General features: G+C 53.2%; 2 protein-coding genes across 6 annotated transcripts; both read right to left on the bottom strand.

Annotated features, from left to right (window-relative positions):
* Positions 1 to 12799: 12799 nt before the first annotated feature.
* Positions 12800 to 16958, bottom strand: LOC138690730 (collagen alpha-1(I) chain-like). 5 transcript variants are annotated; one of them, XM_069811329.1, is made up of 8 exons: positions 16258 to 16958; positions 16061 to 16180; positions 15532 to 15663; positions 15088 to 15189; positions 14325 to 14425; positions 13450 to 13522; positions 13171 to 13242; positions 12800 to 13040 (listed from the first exon to the last, which is right to left on the bottom strand). In XM_069811329.1, exons 1-8 carry the CDS (start codon positions 16895 to 16897, stop codon positions 13021 to 13023), a joined length of 1260 nt encoding a protein of 419 aa, XP_069667430.1. In that variant the 5' UTR covers positions 16898 to 16958; the 3' UTR covers positions 12800 to 13020. The 5 variants fall into 5 exon arrangements, with proteins under 5 accessions (XP_069667430.1, XP_069667428.1, XP_069667431.1 ...); XM_069811327.1 differs by having other exon boundaries at positions 12800 to 12989; XM_069811330.1 differs by having other exon boundaries at positions 12800 to 12989; positions 15136 to 15189; positions 16258 to 16957.
* Positions 16959 to 17110: 152 nt separating this feature from the next.
* On the bottom strand, positions 17111 to 21883 carry SNX12 (sorting nexin 12). The gene is made up of 4 exons (XM_069811321.1): positions 21676 to 21883; positions 19751 to 19846; positions 19409 to 19533; positions 17111 to 18902 (listed from the first exon to the last, which is right to left on the bottom strand). The coding sequence occupies exons 1-4, from the start codon at positions 21838 to 21840 to the stop codon at positions 18800 to 18802; spliced, it is 489 nt and encodes a 162-aa protein (XP_069667422.1). The 5' UTR covers positions 21841 to 21883; the 3' UTR covers positions 17111 to 18799.
* Between the last annotated feature and the right edge of the window lie 273 nt (positions 21884 to 22156).

Genomic DNA, 22156 nt, shown 5'->3' with positions numbered 1-22156 from the left:
CAGGCACAGCAGGGCTCCATGGGGGGACCACCCAGGCCCAGCCAAGCAGAAGCTGGGTATGCAGAGCGGCGAGAGGCGGATGACACCAAGACTCGCCTATTCCCAGAAAGCCTCTTGCGACAGCAGATGTTGGGAGGAAGTTTCGTTGGGAGGCAGTTTTGGGCAGGGAGCAGCACTGGGGCACCGAACATGGCTCCAGCTCCCAGACCTCACACGCAGCTCCACATCCATCTTCCCAGTGCGCCATCCTCACCTCCCAGTCTACCATTCTCCCTCCATCCCCATTCAGGTCCCTGATCCAGCAGGACAGGCCAAGGGCCAGGAGCAGGCGGAGGCATGGAGCGAGCAAAGTGCACGTCCTGGCAGGAGCACCAGGAAGGCAGACAGTGGCAGGGTGTGTGTAGCCAGCGCCAAGGAGGGTAGGAGGAGGCTCCAGTGCGGAAAGGGGGCCAAAACCCCTGCAGAGGCAGATCTGAATCAGCCCTTGGAGCCCCATTATCTTCCACAACAGGAGCATAGAATCACAGAATATCTCAAGTTGGAAGGGACCCATAAGGATCATTAAGTCCAACTCCCTGCTACCTCACAGGATGACCTGAAACTAAACCATATGACTAACAGCATCATCCAGATGCTCCTTGAAGTCTGACAGGCTTAGTGTCATGACCACTGCCCTGGGAGCCTGTTCTAGTGACTGACCACTCTCTCAGTGAAAAACATTTTCCTATGTCCAGTCTGAACTTCACCTGACACAGCTTCAGTCCATTCCCTCGTGTCCCATCACTGGTCACCAGACAGAGGAGATCAGCAGTTCCCCCTCTGCTGTCCCCCCTGAGGAAGTTGTCAACTGCGATGAGGTCACCCCTCAGCCTTCTCTTCTCCAAGCTGAACAAACCAAGCGGCCTCAGCCGCTCCTCAGAAGTCTTGCCCTCGAGACCTTTCACCATCTTGGTCCCCCTCCTCTGGACACCCTCTAATAGTTTGATGTCCTTCTTGGAGTGAAGCACCCAAAACTGCACACAGTACTTGAGGTGCGGCTGCACCAGTGCAGTGTAGAGTGGGATGATCACCTCCCTCGACCAGCTAGCTATGCTGTGCTTGATGCACCCAGGACACAGTTGGCCCTTTTGGCTGCCAGGGCACACTGTTGACTCATATTTAACTTGACCTCAACCCAACCCCCCAGACCTCTTTCTGTGGCGCTGCTCTCCAGCCTCTCATCCCCCAATTTGCATGTTGTCATGGTTTAACCCCAGCCAGCATCTAAGCACCACGCAGCTGCTCAGTCACTTCCCCTCCACCCAGTGAGATGGGGGAGAGAATCGGGAGAAAAAAGAAGTAAAACTCCTGGATTAAGATAAGAACAGTTTAGCAGAACAGAAAAGAAGAAACTAATAATGATAACAATAATAAAATGACAATAATAAAAGGATTGGAATATACAAGTGATGCACAATGCAATTGCTCACCACCCACCGACCAATGCCCAGTTAGTCCCCAAGTGGCGATTACCCCCAGCCCCACTCCCCCCAGTTTATATACTAGACATGACATCACATGGTATGGAATACCCCTTTGGCCAGTTTGGGTCAGCTGTCCTGGCCGTGTCCCCTCCCAGCTTCTTGTGCCCCTCCAGCCTTCTCGCTGGCTGGGCATGAGAAGCTGAAAAATCCTTGACTGAGTCTAAATACTACTCAGCAACAACTGAAAACATCAGTGTGTTATCAACATTCTTCTCATACTGAACCCAAAACATAATACTATACCAGTAACTAGGAAGACAATTAACTCTGTCCTAGCTGAAACCAGGACATATGTATAACCAGGATTACTCTGTCCCAGGTGGCGAATCTGGCTCTTGCTCTTGTTAAATTTCATACAGTTGGTGATTGCCCAGCTCTCTAGTCTGTCCAGATCTCTCTGCAACGCCTTTCTACCCTTGAGGGAGTCCACAGCTCCTCCCAGTGTAGTATCGTCAGCAAACTTATTTAATGTACATTCGATTCCTGTGTCCAGATCATTCATAAAAACATTAAAGAGCTCTACCACTAAAATTGAGCCCTGGGGAACCCCACTGGTGACTGGATGCCAGCCTGATGTAACCCCATTTACTATAACCCTTTGAGCCTGACCTGTCAGCCAAGTGCTCACCCAACGTATTATGGAGTTGTCTAGCAGTGTACTGGACAGTGTATCCAGAAGGATACTGTGAGAGACGGTATCAAAAGCTTTGCTAAAATCCCAAACCACCGCATTACTGGCTTCCCTTGGTCAACTAGATGGGTGACCTTCTCATAAAAGGAAATTAACTTGGTGTGGTAGTTTAACCCCAGCCAGCAACTAGGCACCACACAGCCACTCGCTCACCTCCCCCCCACGCAGTGGGATGGGGGAGAGAATCAGGGAAAAAAAAGTAAAACTCATAGGTTGAGATAAAGAACAGTTTAATAGGACAGAAATAAATAAAATTGTAATAATAATAAAATTATAATGATAACAATAATAAAAGAATTGGAATACACAAAACAAGTGATGCACAATGCAATTGCTCACCACTTGCCGACCGATGCCCAGTTAGTTCCCAAGCAGCAATCCACCCCTCCCGGTCAACTGTCCCCAGTTTATATATAATGGGCATGATGTCACATGGTATGGAATATTCCTTTGGCCAGTTTATGTCAGCTGTCCTGGCCGTGTCCCCTCCCAGTTTCTTGTGCCCCTCCAGCCTTCTCGCTGGCTGGGCATGAGAAGCTGAGAAATCCTTGACTTAGTATAAACACTATTTAGCAACAACTGAAAACATCAGTGTGTTATCAACATTATTCTCATACTAAATCTAAAACATAACACTATACTAGCTACTAGAAAGAAAATTAACTCTATCCCAACCGAAACCAGGACAGTATCCATCGCCTATTCTATACCATTTACATCACACTCAGGTCCCATACTTTCTAATACATCCCAATTAATCACCATCACCTTTCCTGTCCTTTGAGATATATATACACACACAGAGATATCATTCCCTTAGTCTCTGGGCCATTCCTATAAAATGTCCACTGAGTTCATTTAGTCCATGACTTTGGGCTCCATCTGTCATAACAGCCTTTCTGGGAAGGAGAGATGATGTGAAGTCTGCTCAGTTGGCAGAGCAGGATTGGGCTTCGGTGCAGTGCGGCGGGCGGGTGACATTGGGCGCGGCAGGAGGATGGTGTGTAGTGTCGGATTGTTGCATGCTGAAGGCAGTCCTGGTTCCATCACTACTGTGCTTTGCTCAATTTTATCAAAGTTCATTTTTCCTTAATCTAAGTGATTCTTACTGTAATACCATTGATATGGCATATAACAGTTATAGTAATGATGACATACAGTGGCAGGGTTATATAGCAATTAACATCATACAGTTTAATTCATTGGCTATTCTCACCTAAATTCAAATCCCCTTGAGGCACACATTGGAATTCCCCATCCTTTCACATCACCCACCAAGTGCGCCCAGGTCCTCGAGCAAAAGCGATCCCACAAATGGGTTTGCCTTCACCTGAGGCAGGAGTAACCCAGACTGTCTTCCCTAACATATATTTTATGTGCACTACAGGGACTTTATCCCCTTCTACAGTACATAAAAGTTCTGATTGGGCAGGGCCACCCCGATTGGCAGATCCTCTGGTGTTGACTAAGCAGGTGGCTTTTGCTAAATGTGTATCCCAATGTTTGAAGGTACCACCCCCCCATTGCTCTCAGTGTAGTCTTTAACAGTCCATTGTATTGTTCAATTTTCCAGGAGGCTGGTGCATGATAGGGGATGTGATATACCCACTCAATGCCATGCTCTTCGGCCCAGGTGTCTATGAGTTTTTTTAGAAATGGGTCCCCTTGTCTGACTCAATTCTTTCTGGGGTGCCATGTCACCACAAAACTTGTTTTTCAAGGCCCAGGATATTCTGGGCAGTGGCACAGGGCATGGGATACATTTCCAGCCATCCAGTGGTTGTTTCCACCACTGTAAGCACATGGCGCTTGCCTTGGTGGGTTTGTGGGAGTGTGATACAGTCGATGTGCCAGGCCTTCCCATATTTATAGTTCAGCCATTGCCCTCCATACCACAGAGAGTTTAACCACTTGGCTTGCTTAATTGCAGCACGATTCACATTCATGGATAACTTGTGAAATAGTGTCCATGGTCAAGTCCACCCCTCGATCACGAGCCCATCTCTATGTTGCATCTCTTCACTGATGGCCTGAGGTAGTATGGGCCCACCAAGCCATAAATAATTCACCCTTACGTTGCCAGTCCAGGTCCACCTAAGCCACTTCAATCTTAGCAGCCTGATCCACCTGCTGGTCGTTCCGATGTTCTTCTGTGGCCTGACTCTTGGGTACATGAGCATCTAGGTGATGTACTTTTACAGCTGGATTCTCTAGCCGGGATGCAATATCTTGCCACAGTGTGGCAGCGCAGATGGGTTTACCCCTGCGCTGCCAGTTGCTGTGTTTCCATTGCTGTAACCACCCCCACACGGTGTGTACCACCACCCATGAGTCAGTACAGATACAGAGCACTGGCCACTTGTGATGGGTTAACCCTGGCTGGACGCCAGGTGCCCACCAAAGCCGTTCTATCACTCCCCACCTCCTCAGCTGGACAGGGGAGAGAAAAATATAACAAAGAGCTTGCGGGTTGAGATCAGGACAGGAGAGAGATCATTCACCAATTACCGTCACGGGCAAAACAGACTCAAAACACGGGCAAAACACGGGGAAAATTAACTCAATCTATTACAAATCAACCAGAGTAAGGTAATGAGAAATAAAACCAAATCTCAGAACACCTGCCCTCCACCCCTCCCTTCTTGCCAGGCACAACTTCACTCCCAGATTTCTCTACCAACCCCCCCCAGCGGCACAGGGGGATGAGGATGGGGTTTACGGTCATCACACGTTATTTTCTGCCGCTTCATCCTCCTCAGGGGGAGGGCTCATCACTTCTCCAACGTGGGTCCTTCCCACGGGCTGCAGTTCTTCACGAACTGCTCCAGCATGGGTCCTTTCCATGGTGTGCAGTCCTTCAGAAGCACACTGCTCCAGCGTGGGTCCCCCACGGGGTCACAAGTCCTGCCAGAAAACCTGCTCCATGGGCTCCTCCCTCCACAGATCCGCAGGTCCTGCCAGGAGCCTGCTCCAGCGCAGGGTTCCCACGGGGTCACAGCCTCCTTCGGGAACCCACCTGCTCCGGCGTGGGGTCCTCCCCGGGCTGCAGGTGGAGATCTGCTCCACTGTGGACCTCCGTGGACTGCAGGGGGACAGCCTGCCTCACTATGATCTTCACCACGGGCTGCAGGGGAATCTCCGCTCCGGCGCCTGGAGCATCTCCTCCCCCTCCTTCTTCACTGACCTTGGTGTCTGCAGGGTTGTTTCTCTTACATGTTCTCACTCCTCTCTCTGGCAGCTGTTTCTCTCTATCCCAACTTTTTTTCCTTCTTAAAAATGTTATCACAGAGGCGTTACCACTATCGCTGATTGGCTCAGCCTTGGCCGGCGGCGGGTCCGTCTTAGAGCCGGCTGCTATAGGCTATCTCTCGAACACAGGGGAAGCTTCCAGCAGCTTCTTACAGAAGCCACCCCTGTAACCCCCCCCCGCTACCAAAACCTTGCCACACAAAGCCAATACACCACTTTTCTCATTCAGCAATATCTAACAGTAGCTGGATGGCTTTCACTTCTGTCAACTGACTCGATTCACCTTCTCCTTCAGCGGTTTCTGCAGCTTGTCGTATAGGACTCCATACAGCAGCCTTCCACCTCAGATGTTTTCCCACAATGCGACAGGACCCGTCAGTGAACAGGGCATATTGACTCTTATTTTCTGACAGTTTATTATACAGTGGGGCCTCTTCAGCATATGTCACCTCCTCCTCTGGCGATATTCTGAAATCTTTGCCTTCTGGCCAGCCTGTGATCAATTCCAAAATTCCCAGGCGACTGGGATTTCCTGTGTGAGCTCGTTGTGTGATCAGTGCGACCCACTTACTCCATGTGGCATTAGTTGCATGATGTGCAGAGGAGACCCTCTCTTTGAACATCCAGCCCGGCACTGGCAGTCGGGGTCCTAAGAGGAGCTGTGTTTCAGTACCAACCACTTCCGAGGCAGCTTGAACTCCTTCATATGCTGCCAATATCTCTGTTTCAGTTGGAGTATAGCGGGCCTCAGATCCTCTGTATCCCTGAATCCAAAACCCCAGTGGTCGGCCTCGGGTCCCCCAGGTGCTTTCTGCCAGAGACCCCAGGTAGGGCCATTCTCCCCGGCTGCAGTGTAGAGCACATTTTTAACATCTTGTCCTGCCCGGACTGGTCCAAGGGCTATTGCATGAACAATCTCCCATTTAATTTGTTCAAAGGTTTGCTGTTGCCCTGGGGCCCATTTAAAATCATTTTTCTTCTGGGTCACTTGATAGACAGCGCTTACAATCAAACTGTAATTTGGAATATGCATTCTCCAAAAACCCACAACACCTAAGAAAGCCTGTGTTTCCTTTTTATTAGTCAGTGGAGAGCGAGCTGCTGTTTTGTTGATCACATCCATGGGGATTTGACAACACCCATCTTGCCATTTTATTCCTAAAAACTGGATCTCCTGTGCAGGTGCCCTGACCTTGCTTTCTTTTATGGCAAAGCCGGCTTTCAGAAGGTTTTGGACTATTTTCTTCCCTTTCTCAAAAACTTCTTCTGCTGTGTTGCCCCATACAATGCCATCAATACATTGCAGGTGTTTTGGAGCTTCACCCTTCTCCAGTGCAGTCTGGATCAGTCCATGGCAAATGGTGGGGCTGTGTTTCCACCCCTGGGCCAGTCAATTCCAGGTGTACTGGATGCCCCTCCAAGTAAAATCAAACTGCGGCCAGCACTCTGCTGCCACAGGGATTGAGAAAAATGCATTAGCGATATCAGTTGTGGCATACCACTTGGCAGCCTTTGACTCCAAGTTCTAGCATGTCCGGCACGGCAGCACTCAGCGGCAGCATGACTACATTCAGGCCACAATAGTCAACTATTAGTCTCCACTCTCCATTAGACTTCCACACTGGCCATATGGCACTATTAAAGGGTGAGCAAGTTTTGCTGATCATTCCTTGGCTCTCTAGTCAACAAATCAACTCATGGAAGGGGATCAGGAAGTCTCAGTGTGATATTGCCACTGGTGCACTGTCGTGGTAGAAATTGGCACTTGTTTTTCAACCCTCAGCAACCCCACAATCAAAGGGTCCTGAGAGAGACCAGGCAGGTGTCCTGGTTTCAGCTAGGACAGAGTTAATTGTCTTCCTAGTTACTGGTATAGTATTATGTTTTGGGTTCAGTATGAGAAGAATGTTGATAACACACTGATGTTTTCAGTTGTTGCTGAGTAGTATTTAGACTCAGTCAAGGATTTTTCAGCTTCTCATGCCCAGCCAGCGAGAAGGCTGGAGGGGCACAAGAAGCTGGGAGGGGACACGGCCAGGACAGCTGACCCAAACTAGCCAAAGGGGTATTCCATACCATGTGATGTCATGTCTAGTATATAAACTGGGGGGAGTGGGGCTGGGGGTAATCACTGCTTGGGAACTACCTGGGCATTGGTCGGCGGGTGGTAACCAATTGCATTGTGCATCACTTGTATATTCCAATCCTTTTATTATTATTATTGTTATTGTTATTATTATCATTATTGTTATTATTATTATTCGTTTCTTCCTTTCTGTTCTATTAAACTGTCTTTATCTCAACCCATGAGTTTTACTTTTTCCCTCCCAATTCTCCCCCCCATCCCACTGGGTTGAGGGGAGGTGAGTGAGAGGCTGCGTGGTGCTTAGTTGCTGGCTGGGGTTAAACCGTGAAAGCAGGGTAGACAGCTGTTTAATTCCCTCCGTCTCTAAGGCAGCTATACCAAAAGCCAAGTGATACCCCTTTGGGTCCTTAAAATACCTTCTCCTGAGGCAGACTATGCCAAGGATGCACGGGGCCTCTAGGCCAGTCACAATGGGATGTTTCTGCCACTCATTCCCAGTTAGGCTTACTTCAGCCTCCAACACAGTTAGCTGCTGGGATCCCCCTGACACACCAGAAACACAGATGGGTTCTGCCCCTTTATAACTTGATGGCATTAGAGTACACTACACTGTGCACGGGTGTCTACTAGAGCCTTGTACTCCTGTGGGTCTAACATGCCAGGCCATCAAATCCGCACAGTCCAGTAAACCTGGTTGTCCCTTTCCTCCACCTGGCTGGAGGCAGGGCATCTCTAATCCTGGTCAGAGTATCCATTATCCACTTCTTGTAAAACTGACTTCAAGAAGATCAGCCCTTCTACTCTGTTTGGAAACTGGAGCAGCATTTTTCCTGGAAGAATCTCCTTTCTGGTTGTTTTCCTCACAACTCACATACCCGTGCATCTAGGACCGAGGCAGGTTTTCCACCCCACTTCCTCATGTCCTCTCCATGGTCACGCAGGTAAAACCACCAGGTACCCTACTGTGTGTACCTTCTATATTCTCTCTCTTAAGCAGAGGAATGCTCACTCCTAATAGCTGAGATGTGGGCCCGTACAGGTGGGGAGTATGACTTTTTGATCAGTTCGATCAGTTTTTTTGACTTTTCAGGCAGTTTTTCCACAGCAGACTCATAGGGAGGAAGAGAGATTTTCTTTGTATTGCCAGAGTTGGTGAGCCATTTCACCCACTGTCAGTGCCTCTTTGTCTTTCCAGGTCAGTACTGCCAATGAGTTGGCATACAACAATTGTGCGCTCCGCACAAACTTCTGCCACATCAGTCGGGTGCATTGGACTTCATCTGGATCTCTGGGTAATTGTGCATTGTCCAGGTCATAATAAATCATCTCTAGCACTGCTAATTCCCTCAGGTACTGGGTACCTCTGTCCGTGGTGGTCCACTTGCCTGGTTGACATATAACATCTTCTTTGAAGGGGTACCTTTCCTTCACGCTTGAGAAGAGTTGCCTCCGGAGGTTGAGGGCTTGGGTCCCTTTTCCAATTGCCTTGTCAATGCCACCTTCCCTAGAAAGTGATCCCAGCTGCTTGGCTTCCCTACCCTCCAATTCCAGGCTACTAGCCCCATTGTGCCAGCATTGGAGCAGCCAGGAGATACTGTGCTCACCTGGATGATGGCTGAAATCTTTTTGCATATCCCACAGCTCACTCAGGGATAGGGATCGGGTGATTACCTCTGGTTCTGCCTCTTCCTCCTGTTTTTGTGATGACCCTGGTTCAGCTGCAGTGCCTGTCACCGGAGCTGGAGTGGCTGCAGTGCCTGTTGTTTTGTTGTCAGATTCGGAGACCTTCTCTTCCCCTTGAGGGTACTGAATAGGGTTGAACAGGGCTCAGAAGGCATGGGCCAGGCCCCAGCACATTGCAGGTATTTGTGTCTCTCTGGAATTGCCAGGGTGACAGCACACTTCTTCCAAATATTTTACTAGTTTTTCTAGATTCTGTACTTTTTCAGGGGAGAAGTTCCAAAACACTGGAGGTGCCCACTGTCCTAGGTACTTGCCCGTACTACCCCACACACCCTGCCACTCATAATTATTCAGCCTTGGGGCAGATGTCTGGGTGATATTCTGAAATAGTTGTTTAACCCTAAACAAGACCTGAACCACATTCAGGAACATGCTAGTTCCTAGCAAGAGGACCATGCTGGTTTCAACATCCCAAGGATATTAAAAATTTTCAAAATTCTCAAATGCTATTGTAATTAGCCTGGAAGAGACTGGCAAGGTGAAGAAAGGTGTCTCACCCATAGACTGGCTCTCCAAGGAGAAAAGGTAAAGGGTGTCATTATTAATGGTTTCCCACAGATGGCTCCTGAAGTATAGAGGTGACGACAATGCTGAGTACAAATACCAGATTAGTTCCACAACTGATAATTTTAACATACCATAAGACAGTGTTACACAGTACATCAAAGCAAAAACCTTAATCCACCTCCCAGCAGCCCAGGGACTATATACAGCAAGTGAGGTGATATGCAACACAACTCTAAGAACAAGCGCCACAACTCTAAGAGCTAATAAATCGACATGGTGACCAGCAACTATTAAATTAATATAATGAATGCTTGTAACAAATTCGTTTTAACACGCTCTGCTCAGATCTGTTGTTATCTCAACCCTTCATGCCCCACGTTGGGTGCCAAAAAGGACTGTTGTGGTTTAAGACCAGTCAGCAGCTAAGCACCACACAGCCGCTTGCTCACTTCTCCCCCACCCAGTGGGATGGGGGAGAGAATCAAAAAAAAAGTAAAACTCGTGGGTTGAGGTAAAGACAGTTTAATAGGACAGAAAGGAAGAAATTAATAATGATAATAATAAAACGACTATGATAATAATAATAATAAGAAGAAGAAGAAGAAGAAGAAGAAGAAGAAGAATTGGAATATACGAAACAAGTGATGCACAATGCAATTGCTCACCACCCTCCGACCAATGCCCAGTTAGTTCCCAAGCAGTGATCTGCTCGCCCCCAGCCAGCTACCCCCAGTTTATATACTAGGCATGACATCACATGGCATGGAATATTCCTTTGGCCAGTTTAGGTCAGCTGTCCTGGCCATGTCCCCTCCCAACTTCTTGTGCCCCTCCAGCCTTCTTGCTGGCTGTGCATGAGAAGCTGAGAAATCCTTGACTGAGTCTAAACACTTATTAGCAACAACTGAAAAAATCAGTGTGTTATCAACATTCTTCTCATACTAAATCCAAGACATAGCACTATACCAGCTACTAGAAAGAAAATTAACTCTATCCCAGCCGAAACCAGGATGGTTGGTTAAGCAGGACTTTCCCCTTGTGAACCTGTGCTGGCTGTGACCAATGACTGCATTGTCTCTCAAGTGTTTTTTTCAGTAACTCCCAGAATAAACCTCTCCATAATTTTACCAGGCACTGAAGTGAGACTGACAGGCCTGTAATTACCAGCGTCTTCCTTTTTACCCTTCTTGAAAAGTGGAACAATATTTGCCAGCTTCCAGTCAACTGGGACCTCTCCAGCCTCCCAGGACCATTGAAAAATAATGGAGAGAGGTCCCACGATGACATTGGCCAGCTCTTTCAGTACCCTGGGTTGAATCCTATTTGGCCCCATAGATTTATGCGCATCTAGCTGGAGCAGCAAGTCTCAAAGAAGTTAAGGGTCAGCTGGGAGTTTATCATCCCCCCCAGTCATAGTCTTCCAACACAGGGCTCTGGGGGTCCCAGTGCCCATCATCAGTGTTGAAGACAGAGGTGAAGAAGGCATTAAACGTCTCTGCTTTGTTTACATCCCTATTTCTGAGGTGATCGACCTCGTCAAGCATGGACCAATGTTACCTCTGATTCTCCTTTTGCTATTAACATATTTTTAAAAGCTCTTTTTGTTGTCCTTCAGAGTGCTGGCCAGCTTGAAGTCTAATTGAGCTCTGGCCACACTAATTTTTTCCCTGCAGTGGCAGACAGCATCTCTGTAGTCCTCCTGTGTCACCTGTCCTTGCTTTCAGTGTCCATACATTTTCCTTTTCCAACCTAAGTTCTAGAAGAAGATCCCTGCTCAGCCAAGCTGGTCTTCTGCCCCACTTGCTTGATTTTCAATACTTCGGAATTGCTTGCTCCTGTGCTCTTAAGAGATGGCTTTTAAAAAGTGACCAGCATTCATGGACCCCAATACCTTCAGAAGCAGATTCATAGGAGACCTTATTAACTAACTCCTTCAGCAGCCCAAAATCTACTCTCCCCATAAGCAGGACTGAAGTTTTGCTGGCAGTCTTTCTCCTATCACCGACAATTTGAAACTCCACCACTTCGTGGTCACTGTGACCAAGACAGCCACCAATCACCACTTTGCCCACAAGTCCCTCTCTGTTTACAAACAACAAATCTAGCAGGGCACCTTTCCTAGTCAGCTCCCTTAGTACCTGCACCAAGAAGTTATCATCAACATGCATGTACAGGGAACCCCCCCGTACACCACAGTAGAGCGTTCCGCTGCGGATTTTGCCAGCACTGGAGCTGTTTGCCTCAGCGACTGAGTGCTGAGCAGGAGTGCGAGACAGCAGTCGGAGCATCCCTGTGCAGCCACCCCTACACAGGGTCAAGGGCAGCCACCCCAGGACGGGGTGCAGCCTGCCTGCAGCACACCAGGGCAGCCAGGAACACCAGCCGGAGACAACAGGGGAGCGGGAGCAGGCCAGCCTTCCTGGCCCAGCCTCAGGGCACTGCCACCACCAGACAGTGGGACTCTCCAGGGCCTCACCCAGATGTGAGGCAGCGCGACAAGGTCAACCTGTGTCAACCTACCACAGAGAGAAGGCAGCAGGGCAGGGCTTCCAGTGCTGGCAGGCAGGAACAATAAGGGAGTGAGTCCCAAGTGCTGCTTCCCCACCACCTGCCTCCAGACACTGACACAAGCCACCAGCTAATAAAATGGTAAGTAGCAGCTAAGAGCTGCAGAAGCCCAAGTGCCATCAGTCAGTACTGGTTCTTCCCACATCCAGCGTGAAGGTAGTTTAAAGCAGAATCCTGCCTGTACAGCTGCCTGCCACCACCACATGTCCAAGCATCCCACCTGGAAGCACCAGGTTCGTCCAGAAAGGCTTCCCCAGAGTCATGCTGTGCCTCCATCCACCAGCACCCAATTCCTCCACGCAGCAGACCTCAAGTCTCTGGCTGAGCAGAACCAGCCACAGCCAGACACAGATCTGCCCTTTCTAACCAGCCCTTTGGTGAACAGTGGGCAGCACCAGGCACTGGCCCGACCCCAGAAGACAGCAAGCATCATTGGGAAAAGACACCTTTATTTTAAATACAAGGAGTTTAAAAATTCATTAATTCAAGAGCTGCACAAATAGCACTGGCCCAGCACCTTAGGTGGCCAGACAAGTGGCTGTTTTGAGTCTGTCCCCATGTGCCAACCATCAGTGTCTCCCCGAGTCACCACTCTCCACTGCTGCATCTTCCAGACAGATTCCTGGGGAGCAACAGCAGCATCAAAGCACTTGCTACTTCCGGCACTCAGCACCTGCCTCACAGGGAAGGCCACAAGCCGTGTCCCTTCCACCTGGCAGCCCTCAGTTACACCGGCAAGGGATCACTGGAGGATCCCTTCAGCCTGCCCAGGGGTGAGGGCTCACCCTAGTGAGGGAACATACCTGCTGCTCTGAGCTGAGCCTGCAAGGAGGAGATCATCTGGCAATAGGCTTCACACTGGGCAGTCTTGTCAGCTGCAGGCAGGAGGCAAGTAGGTGTGTGCTCAGCCCATCCTGAACACCTCATCCCCAGACCCTCTGGGGCAGCAGCTGAGATCCTGCTCTACCCCCAAACAAGCCCCATCCACACGGAGCTACAGGCCTGGGCTCCAGGTACAAGTGCAGGGGGTGTCATCTGGATTGCGGGTGTCCACAGCCCCCAAAACAGCCAGCCCCACATACCAAGTTCGCCCTTCACTCGCTCCAGTTCGTTCTTTACATGCTTCAGCTCCTGGGACAACTGATCACCTGCAGACTGGCAAGGGCACGGTGTAAGTGTGACACAGGGGCTGGTCACCCCCACGCAGTGACCCGTAGCCCAGCCCCAGCACAGCCCTTCCTGTGGAGGAGCACCTCTGCAGGCAGCACACGCACACCAGCAGTTCTTGGGCTCGGGAAGCCCTGCTCACATGCCTCAGCATGTCAGAGCAGGGTCCTGTTTTGACATTCACCCCTGCTTCAGGAGTCTGGTGCTGTTGCAGCGCAGCCCAACCAATACCCCAAGCCTACCACCCACGGGACCACTGCCAGGGTATGTTCATTGCAGCAGCAGCACCTGGCAAAGGAGCCACTGTTTGCTTGTCAGCAAGCAACTGCCAGTACCCATGGGTCACAAGGATCCCTTTGGCAGGCTACAGCCACATAGTGAAGAGCCCTAAAACTGCTGGTAAATGCACAAACATATTTTGCAGGTAGGAGACTTCACATCTTGGAGCCTCACCTTGCTGCAGGCTCTCCTCATCCCATGCTGGGGGCATGTCCAACATGTCAGGAAGTATAAAAGCAACACCACAAGCCAAAGGAGGTGTGCATCTTTCAAAAGCCCCTTAAAAAAAAATTAACTGGATACATGCCTACAGTCCCCTGAGCACTGGAGAGGTGGTAAAATCATGCAGCAAATGCACATCTTGTGTAAACTCCAGGGAAGGGCTAAAACAGCTCCAGTGCCCACCCAGAAATTGGCAGCCCAGGTCCCATCACCTCCCACCTCTGGCACAGATGGCCCAAGCCACTGCCTGAATGGTGGTCTGTGGTGCCAGAACATAGTTGGCTCTTACCTGCTCAGCAGGGACTGCATTCCCACACCCTGGAGTCGGGCCAGGGGCCAACTCACTGGAAAAAGAGGACTCCACACACACCCATGTCTGGTCAGCCTTACCTGCAAAAAGAAGTGTCACCACTACAAACATAAATGCCATCCCCAGCCCACAACCAGGCCACATTGCTGCTCCAGACCAGGAGCAGAATCTGTCCAAGGGAGCCAGAGGTCTTCAAGCCCCTCCAGCCCAAAGGCTGCTGCTGGCCTGGCCTGTATGGGTACTGCTGGGAGGTGCTCCCGCATGGTCTAGCAGCTCTGGGCTCCTGCTAGGAGTCTGCTCACACAGGGAGGGCAGACAGCTGCCCTGGGCAGGGCAGGGATGTTGCAGCAGAGTGGGGACGGCCTCCTCGCTTCGTCTTCCTCTGCGGGGCCCAGGACTGCAGGCTGCCCAGGGAAGGCAGCACACCCTGCCTGCAGAGCAGGCTAGAGAACCCCCAGGCATGCCTGTTCAGCGAGGACCCTTCTGGGGAGCAGCACTGCCCAACAAGCACCTGCCAGCTGCCCATGTTTCCCCTGTGCTCATCCCAACACAAGACAAAAATCCACTAGAGTCAAACGCAGAAACGTAGACTCTCCTCACCATGGTACACTCACAGGACGCTTGGATTTCAGCAGGCTTTTGGCAGTCAGGAGCCAGGAAAGCTCCAGAGGGGCTCCTCTCTACAGGGGAGCAAGCTCCAGCTCCCCACTCCTGCGTAGGACCACACCTCCATACTGCTCACCTACTCCCAAGACAGTCCCTGCTGCAACCAGCCATTCTTTGCTCTCACCATCTTCCTTCAGCTCTCGGGTCCTATTGCATATCAGCTCCTGCGTAGTCGATCCTGAAGTGGGGTCCAGGAAATGAAAGTAAAGAGCATCAACCCCTGCTCAGAGAGTGCCCTGACAGCAACATGAACTGAACAGGGCCACTCCCTGTCCTATGGATGAGCTAGAGCACCATATTTGTTCAGCCTTTTTGCCGGGTGCCTCTCCAGGGAAAAGGACGTCACCTAGCCTTACTCCTCTGTATTTCACTTCTCTTCCTCTGAGCCCGAGCACACGCTGCCCCCTCCTGTCCTTTCCCCAGGACCAGCCTTGACTGCAGTCCCCTGAATGTTCTCCCCAGGGCAGCAGCTCCCCCCTCCCACAACACCAGAGCCTCCAGGGCTTCTGCCCAGATTCACCCTTACCGAGGCAAAAGCGCTTGGGGGAAGCCACTTTTCCCAGCGGCTGCAGTCGGGAGCGAGAAGCCACAATAGGAATTGCTGTGGAGAGCCTCCGGGAGGGCTGTCTGCGACCCCCAACCTTGACAGCAGCTACAGTGGACAAACAATAAGGCACAGGCTGCCACTCCAAAGCAGCTACACTGCACCTCTCCTAGGGCAGGCCAGAGCTCAGTCAGTCTGCCTGTCCCAGGCCCACAGCCACCAGCACACCCGTGACCCCACAAGACCATGGGGTGAGGGCTCCAAGCCAACAGGCTGCTAGACCACATTGGTGGGAGGACAGATAGTGCTAATTAATACAGCACTTGGGGCATGAGCACATTTCCTGGGCTCCTACCTGTGCTGCTTACAGGGACTCCCCACTCCCCAGGCTCTGTCCCTGTCCCATGCTGCAGCCCAGGCCTTCCCCCTTCTCCCTTCTAGCTGCAGCATCAGTCCCCCCAAGCTTCCCAGCTTTCCATAAGGCAACTGGCAGGTGCAAAATTACTTTCCATCTCTGCGTCCCGGGGGGTGGGTTTGGGAATGGCAGAAGGTTGTGTCAGCTGCAAGGCCCCATGGGGATGCTGAAGCCTGGACTTGGCAGCCGGCATCAGCTTCAGCTTGGTACCTGGGGAAGAGAGAGGGTTTTGCAGCCCCGGGGAAACAGTCACCGTGCTGGGGGGTCTCTCCAGCGACCGGGCTCACCTGAGGGCTGCGGGAGCCTTGTTCCCAGGCCACCGAGCTCCTTGCCGGCCTTAGGGAGCTGCAGACCCAGAGAGGCCCGTGCCCGGGAGACGGAGAGCCTGCCGCCACGGCCCGGGGACCGGGCCGGGGTGCGGGGGCGGCCCGCGGGGCCCGGCCCACCGCAGGGGGGCTGTCCGGCACCGCGCCGTGCTCCCTTACGGGACAGGGCCTGCGGGCGGGCGAGGCCGGAGCCGGGCCGCGCTGCGCCGGGGCCACCGCCGGCAGCGGGCTGCGGGAGGCGCCGGGGCACCCCGCGGGCCGGGCCCGGGGCGGCAGCCTCGGAGCCACCCGTGCTCGGGCGGGCGGCGGGCGTCGCGCTGTCCGGGGCCCTCTCGTCAAGGGGCGGCGAGGTGTGCAGCGGCGTGGAGGTGATGGGCCCGGCGGCGTCGGGCCACAGGGCGCTGTCCTCCCCCGGGCCCGGCGAGGGCTCCGCCGCAACGGCGGCGCCGAGGCGCAGGCGGGTGGCGATGGTGCGGCACTCCTCCTCGAAGAAGCTGAGGTACAGCGGGGAGAGCGGCGAGCGCGGGCCGTCTACATGCCGCAGCAAGTCGGGGCAGACTGGCGAGCCGGACCCCGCCGGCGGCTGCTCCCACCGCCACATCCCTCCCAGCCGCCGCCGCCGCCAACCGCTCCCACCACCTCAGCGGATCCGCGCAGCGCCCCCTGCCACCGGGGAAGCCCCCCCGCCCTCCTCCCGCCTCCGCGCAGCGCCCCCTGCCGCCGGGGAGGCCCCCCGCTCCCCTTCCGCTTCCGCGCAGCGCCCCCTGCCGGTGCTTCCCCCGCCCCGCCAGGCCCCAGGACGAGGCAGAGACTTGGCTTCACAGTGGTTTAATGCGAACGGAACCGGGACGTTACACTGGACAGGGTGGAGACAGCTGGGTGGCTGGCAGCCCCGCGGCAGGACAGGCAGGAGGAAGGGGCCGCCCCAAGCGGGCGGGGGGCACGGGCTGAGCCCTGGCTGCAGGCACAGCTGCCTCCACCAGCACCAGCCTCCGCGCTGCTCCACAAACCCTTCCCAGGCCGAGCCGGCCCCCAGAGCGGTTCCCTCCTGGTTTCAGCGACTTCTCCCCGAGAGCCAGTTACCCAGCAGTGCCAGTTCCTCACCAGAAAACCCAGGAGACGTTAGGGAGCCCTTGGGGGACGTGCTTGGCAGGAACGGGAGGGCAGTCACTGCAGGCCTATGCTCCAAGAAAGACTCAACTGTGCCACCACAAAGTGACCAAGCGCTTATAAACCAGCCAGCTTTGACCTGAGGAGTCCCCCAGCTAAGGCCTAACCTTGCTCATCGCAGCTGTGGCAGCTGGAGGAGCCTCCAAAGGACAGTCCTGCTGCAGCAAGTCACAGCCTTGTGGTCACCCTCAAGCTCTGGACACTTCCCTGACCAGTCTTGTGTCCTCGCTTCCACACAAGTAACTGCCTAGCTCACCGCAGAACAGGGGAGAACACACAAAAAGCCATTGTTACTTCTCCTGCTTCATAAGCAAATGTCTAACCCAGGACTGACTGACCATATTCTGCTGTTCCTTTCTGGAGAGGTAGCCTCACCCCAAGCCCCACTGATGGGCTCTTCCTGTGGCAGCCATCATGGCCACACACTACAACAGCCCTTACCAGCCCTCTCCTGCTCCTCCTCAGCCAGACCCATCTCCTCCCCTCTGCAGCTGGGGCGCAGGATAAGGTCACCATGGCTCAGCTGAGCAGGGTGCTGCTGGAAACACCACCACACCAGCCTGCAGCAGAGCAAGCTGTGGCATTTTTTAAACCCTGGGCCAAGGCATCGCAGCACACACTGCTACAGCCCAGGCTATCCCAGCTTCCACACGTCAAACTGCCCACACAGAGCATCATGAGAGCACACGTCATGGAAACCCCTCGAGCTGCCAGCAGCATGTCAGAAAGGAGGGGGATTAACACGAATACACCAAACAGGTCTGTAATGCAGGAGGCTGAGAGCAGGGTTAGAGTAGGCCTTGGGTCTCAGCACTTCCAGACAGTGAAGAATGGGGGTTTCATGCAGGGTGAATGGGGTGGACAAGAGACCAACACACCCAGGCACCTACTCACTGTTTTGGATAAGCCTTACTAAAATGCTAATACCTGATGCGATCACTGACCAACATGACAACTGCTATTCTTCAGAGTCTCCTGCAGAGATGCTTGGGGCTGCACAGATAGGGGACTGAAGGTCAACTCATACCTTCCTGTACAGGGAGAGGAGCAGCTCCTACACCATAACGCCATAAGCAATTTCCTGCTCCACACCTATTCACATCTGCCCCTAGGTGTGGGATAACATGCTCACTTGCATAAATCTTCATACCTTTAGGCCAAGACCACAGCCCAGTAGAACAAGCTGCTGCCAGTTACAAAACAGGAAAATACTGAACAAACTGGGAGGTTCAAGAGAGGAAAAGCTGGTTCAGAGAAGACAGATTTAGTGTAAAAATAAATGTCATTTTTGCAGGAGGGAGGGTGGAATGGAGGAAGACAGTGCCAGGTGCTCCTACTGGCGCACTTTCCCTGGGACGTAATTCCTATCAATAGTCTCCTCTTGCAGGAACATATGTAAGCAGCGCTCATTCTGTGCCAGTGGGTGTCCAGCAATTCTGGAAGAAAATCAGATGTGGAGGTTAGAACAGCCACCACCGAGACCCTGACACCTCTGCTCTCTGTAGGGAGCTAATAAGGCAGACCTCCTCGTTAACGGGCAGCCAGCTCCAAGCACACCCACACCAGGCTCTGCCCAAGGTCACCAGATCGGTGTGCAACAGGGCCAACAAGAAGTACTTGAGGACAGGGTGTTCCCTCCCACACCATGCCCTGCAGCAGGGCACGAGCATCCTGAACCAACACTACCCTGTCGGTGGGTCTCTGCAGCACAGCCTTTCTGCTAATATTTCCTTCACTCTCAGGAGAGAGTGCTGAACACAACCCACACTCAAGGCAGGACTTGCTTCAGAACCATGGTTTCATTACCCGGCTGCAGGCACCATCCTTTAGCACGGCACCTGTGTGCAGCAGATCAAGACTGCTTCCCAGTCAATCCACAGCCCTCTTCTACCAGCAGTAGCCAGAAAGGCAGCACACAGCAAACCCAGGACATCAAGCTTACTTGTTAATAAACTGTTCTAGTCCCTGTCTCCGCTCCTCAATGAAGGACTCCTCAAAGATGCCTTCGTCTCCTCGGAAGGGAAGCTGTCGTTTCAAGGCTTTTCCAGGCAGTGGTGGCACTACAATCTGAAAGCACAGAATCACCCTGTCAGCAGAATATCCACCTGCAAGCAGATATCCTTAACCATTTGACACTCACCTCCAGCTTCATTATATGCATAGAGATCAAGCCCCAACAGCTGCCCACCATCACAGCCTCTCTTCTGGGCAGCTCAAAATTATTGCTACAACTGTTCCCGTATGTCCTGGTTTCAGGAACAGGCAGATCTGAGCCAGGCCTCACCTTACTGTCTCGTTCCAGCTCATTCTTCAGCCATTCAAAGTCACTGTATCGTCTCCTCACACACGACTCCTTCAATTTGAAGATTGGGAGGTTTGTCTGTAATGAAGAGAGTAGTTAATCTGCAGGTTGCTTTGGAAGCCAGATAGTATTTCCACATGTCATTGAAACCTGAAGCTGCGTTTAGAAAACCAAGCCCGCTGAGAAGGAGGTATCATGAGAACACCCAGCTTCTTTATTCAGGACAGAGCACAAGCACAGAAGCCCTTTGGAATCAAGCAAGCACTTGCCAGGCTACTCAAAGCCAGCCATTCCCTCCCCCTCAAGTGACTATTTCAGGAACACACCCCCTCCCAGGGGCATGCGCTGGAACCAGGGCTCACAACACAGAGAAGGCTGATTTTTTTTTTCCCCTTGAGTTCACTCCATTTTGAAGTGATCTACAAAAGAGCTTCACAGCAGAAGAAAAGAACCTCCAACCTGACACTGGTATTTCCATGGAAGAACTAAGGGAGGAAATCTCATCCCAGCAACTGTTCAAGGCCAGAACTCATACTCCAGTCTTCTTTCAGAACAGATCATCTACCCTAACAGGCAAGCAGCTTTTTCTTATCTGGCTTGTGTCACTGGAGGAACATGCAGCAATTCCCCATCCTTCTCCCCCACCACTAGAGTCTAAAGACTGACAGCTATAGTAACTTTACCTTTATCCTATCAACACAGCCTGAAATGTTGAAGGAACCGAGGTAGCAAAACCTTCTGACAAGCAGCGCCCAGATGAACACAGGTATTGCTGCAACACATTTAACTATATTCTTATAAGGTCTGTGAAGTAAAACCAGCTGCTTTCAAAGCATCCCCACAAGAGCTAGTTTCAGTGGGACCGAGAGGTTCTCATTGCCACCTGCCAGGCACCCTTTGGCAGGCTGATGAAAACCAAGTGTCACAACAAAAAAAAGCAAACACACAATTTTTCTGAAAGGCAGTGGAGACTTAGCAGTTAAATCATGCTATGAACAGAAGTCAACGCCAGCACCCTAACATGCGCTAAAGGTAGTTTGTTTCCGGGGAAGCTCAATTTTACTTTTACTTCCTTCAGCTATCAGATGCAGAGCTGTGAAGAGGTCCCCAGTTCAGCTCGGTTAAGACCCAGGGAAGAGAACCCTGCAAGAAGTGCTCAGCCTGCTATGCACGCTCCTGGATCACAGGCTCTTTGTAAAGCCATCAAGCTGACTCAGAAGGGGTAGCTAGACTGCCCTGTGATCAGGTCCCAAGATACAGCTAGCTAGCTTTCCTCTCCTGCTCAAGATAACCAGCTGCACGCAGTCACGCCCTGCTCAGCAACCACCCGACGGTGCCCAAGTGCCAGGGCTGGGGCTCTAGACAGGGGACAGAAGCCTGCTGAGGCAGCACCCTCCTTGTCCTTGTGCATACCAGCCCTCGTCGGATGCTGAAGGGCCCCGGCAAACCCACCAGCTGCGAGCGCTCTGACCTTGAGCCCGGGCCCGCCGGAGAGCCGCAGGCAAGCTGCCAGCCCCAGCCGGGCCAGAGCTCACCTCCTCAGCCCCCCCCTCCCCACCGCCGCAGACAAGCACGGACCCTGCCCGGCTACCCCAAGCCCCAGGAGCTACGCCCGGGCTGCACGGGGCCGCCGACACACAGACCGCCGCTCCCCGCCCCGACCGCGCAGGCCGCGCTCAGCCAGAGCAGCGAGACCACCCCGGCCCTGCCCCGGCCGCCCGCCCCGGGCCACCCCGGCACTGCGCACCAAGCGCTGCCGCCCCTCCCCGGGCCGTACACCCGGCCACGGGGCAGCGCAGCCCCGCCAGGGCACACAGGGGGCTCCGCGGCGCACGGCGGGCCCCGAGGCCTGCCGGCCGCTCCCCCCTCCGCCCGCCCCGGGCCCGCAGGCCCCGCAGGGGCCGCACCCGCATCCGGAGCTCGTAGCTGGTGTATCTGGCGCGGCCCATGCCCACGGTCTGCGGGTTGAAGATGTCGATCTCGAGGAAGTTGCTGGGCGGCCCGTACGCGTCCGTCAGGTCCTGCGGCTTGGCGTTCAGGCGCCGGGTGTCCGCCACCGCCGCCTCCGACATGGTGGTGCCGCCACCGCCCCGCCCGGCCTGCCCCGCCCGCTGCCGCAGCCTGCCCCGCCCGCGCACGACGCGACGTCGCCCGCCCGCCACCTGCATAAAGCGGCGGGTATCCAGGTCTCGGGGCCCTCAGCCGCCGCCCAGCCCGCGCACGCCAGCGCCGCCACCTGCATAAACGGAGCGAGTATTCAGGGCGCGGGGGACGCCACAGGGCAGCCCCGGAACCTGCAGGGCGGGCTCGCTCTCGACGCTGCCCCGCGCCGCCCCGGCTGGGCCACCACGGGGCGGTGCAGAGCCCGCCCCCGAGCCAGCCGTACTG

Source organism: Haliaeetus albicilla, chromosome 23, assembly GCF_947461875.1.
Source record: "Haliaeetus albicilla chromosome 23, bHalAlb1.1, whole genome shotgun sequence".
Classification (NCBI taxonomy): domain Eukaryota; kingdom Metazoa; phylum Chordata; class Aves; order Accipitriformes; family Accipitridae; genus Haliaeetus; species Haliaeetus albicilla.
This window is presented reverse-complemented; position numbering and strand designations above follow the sequence as displayed.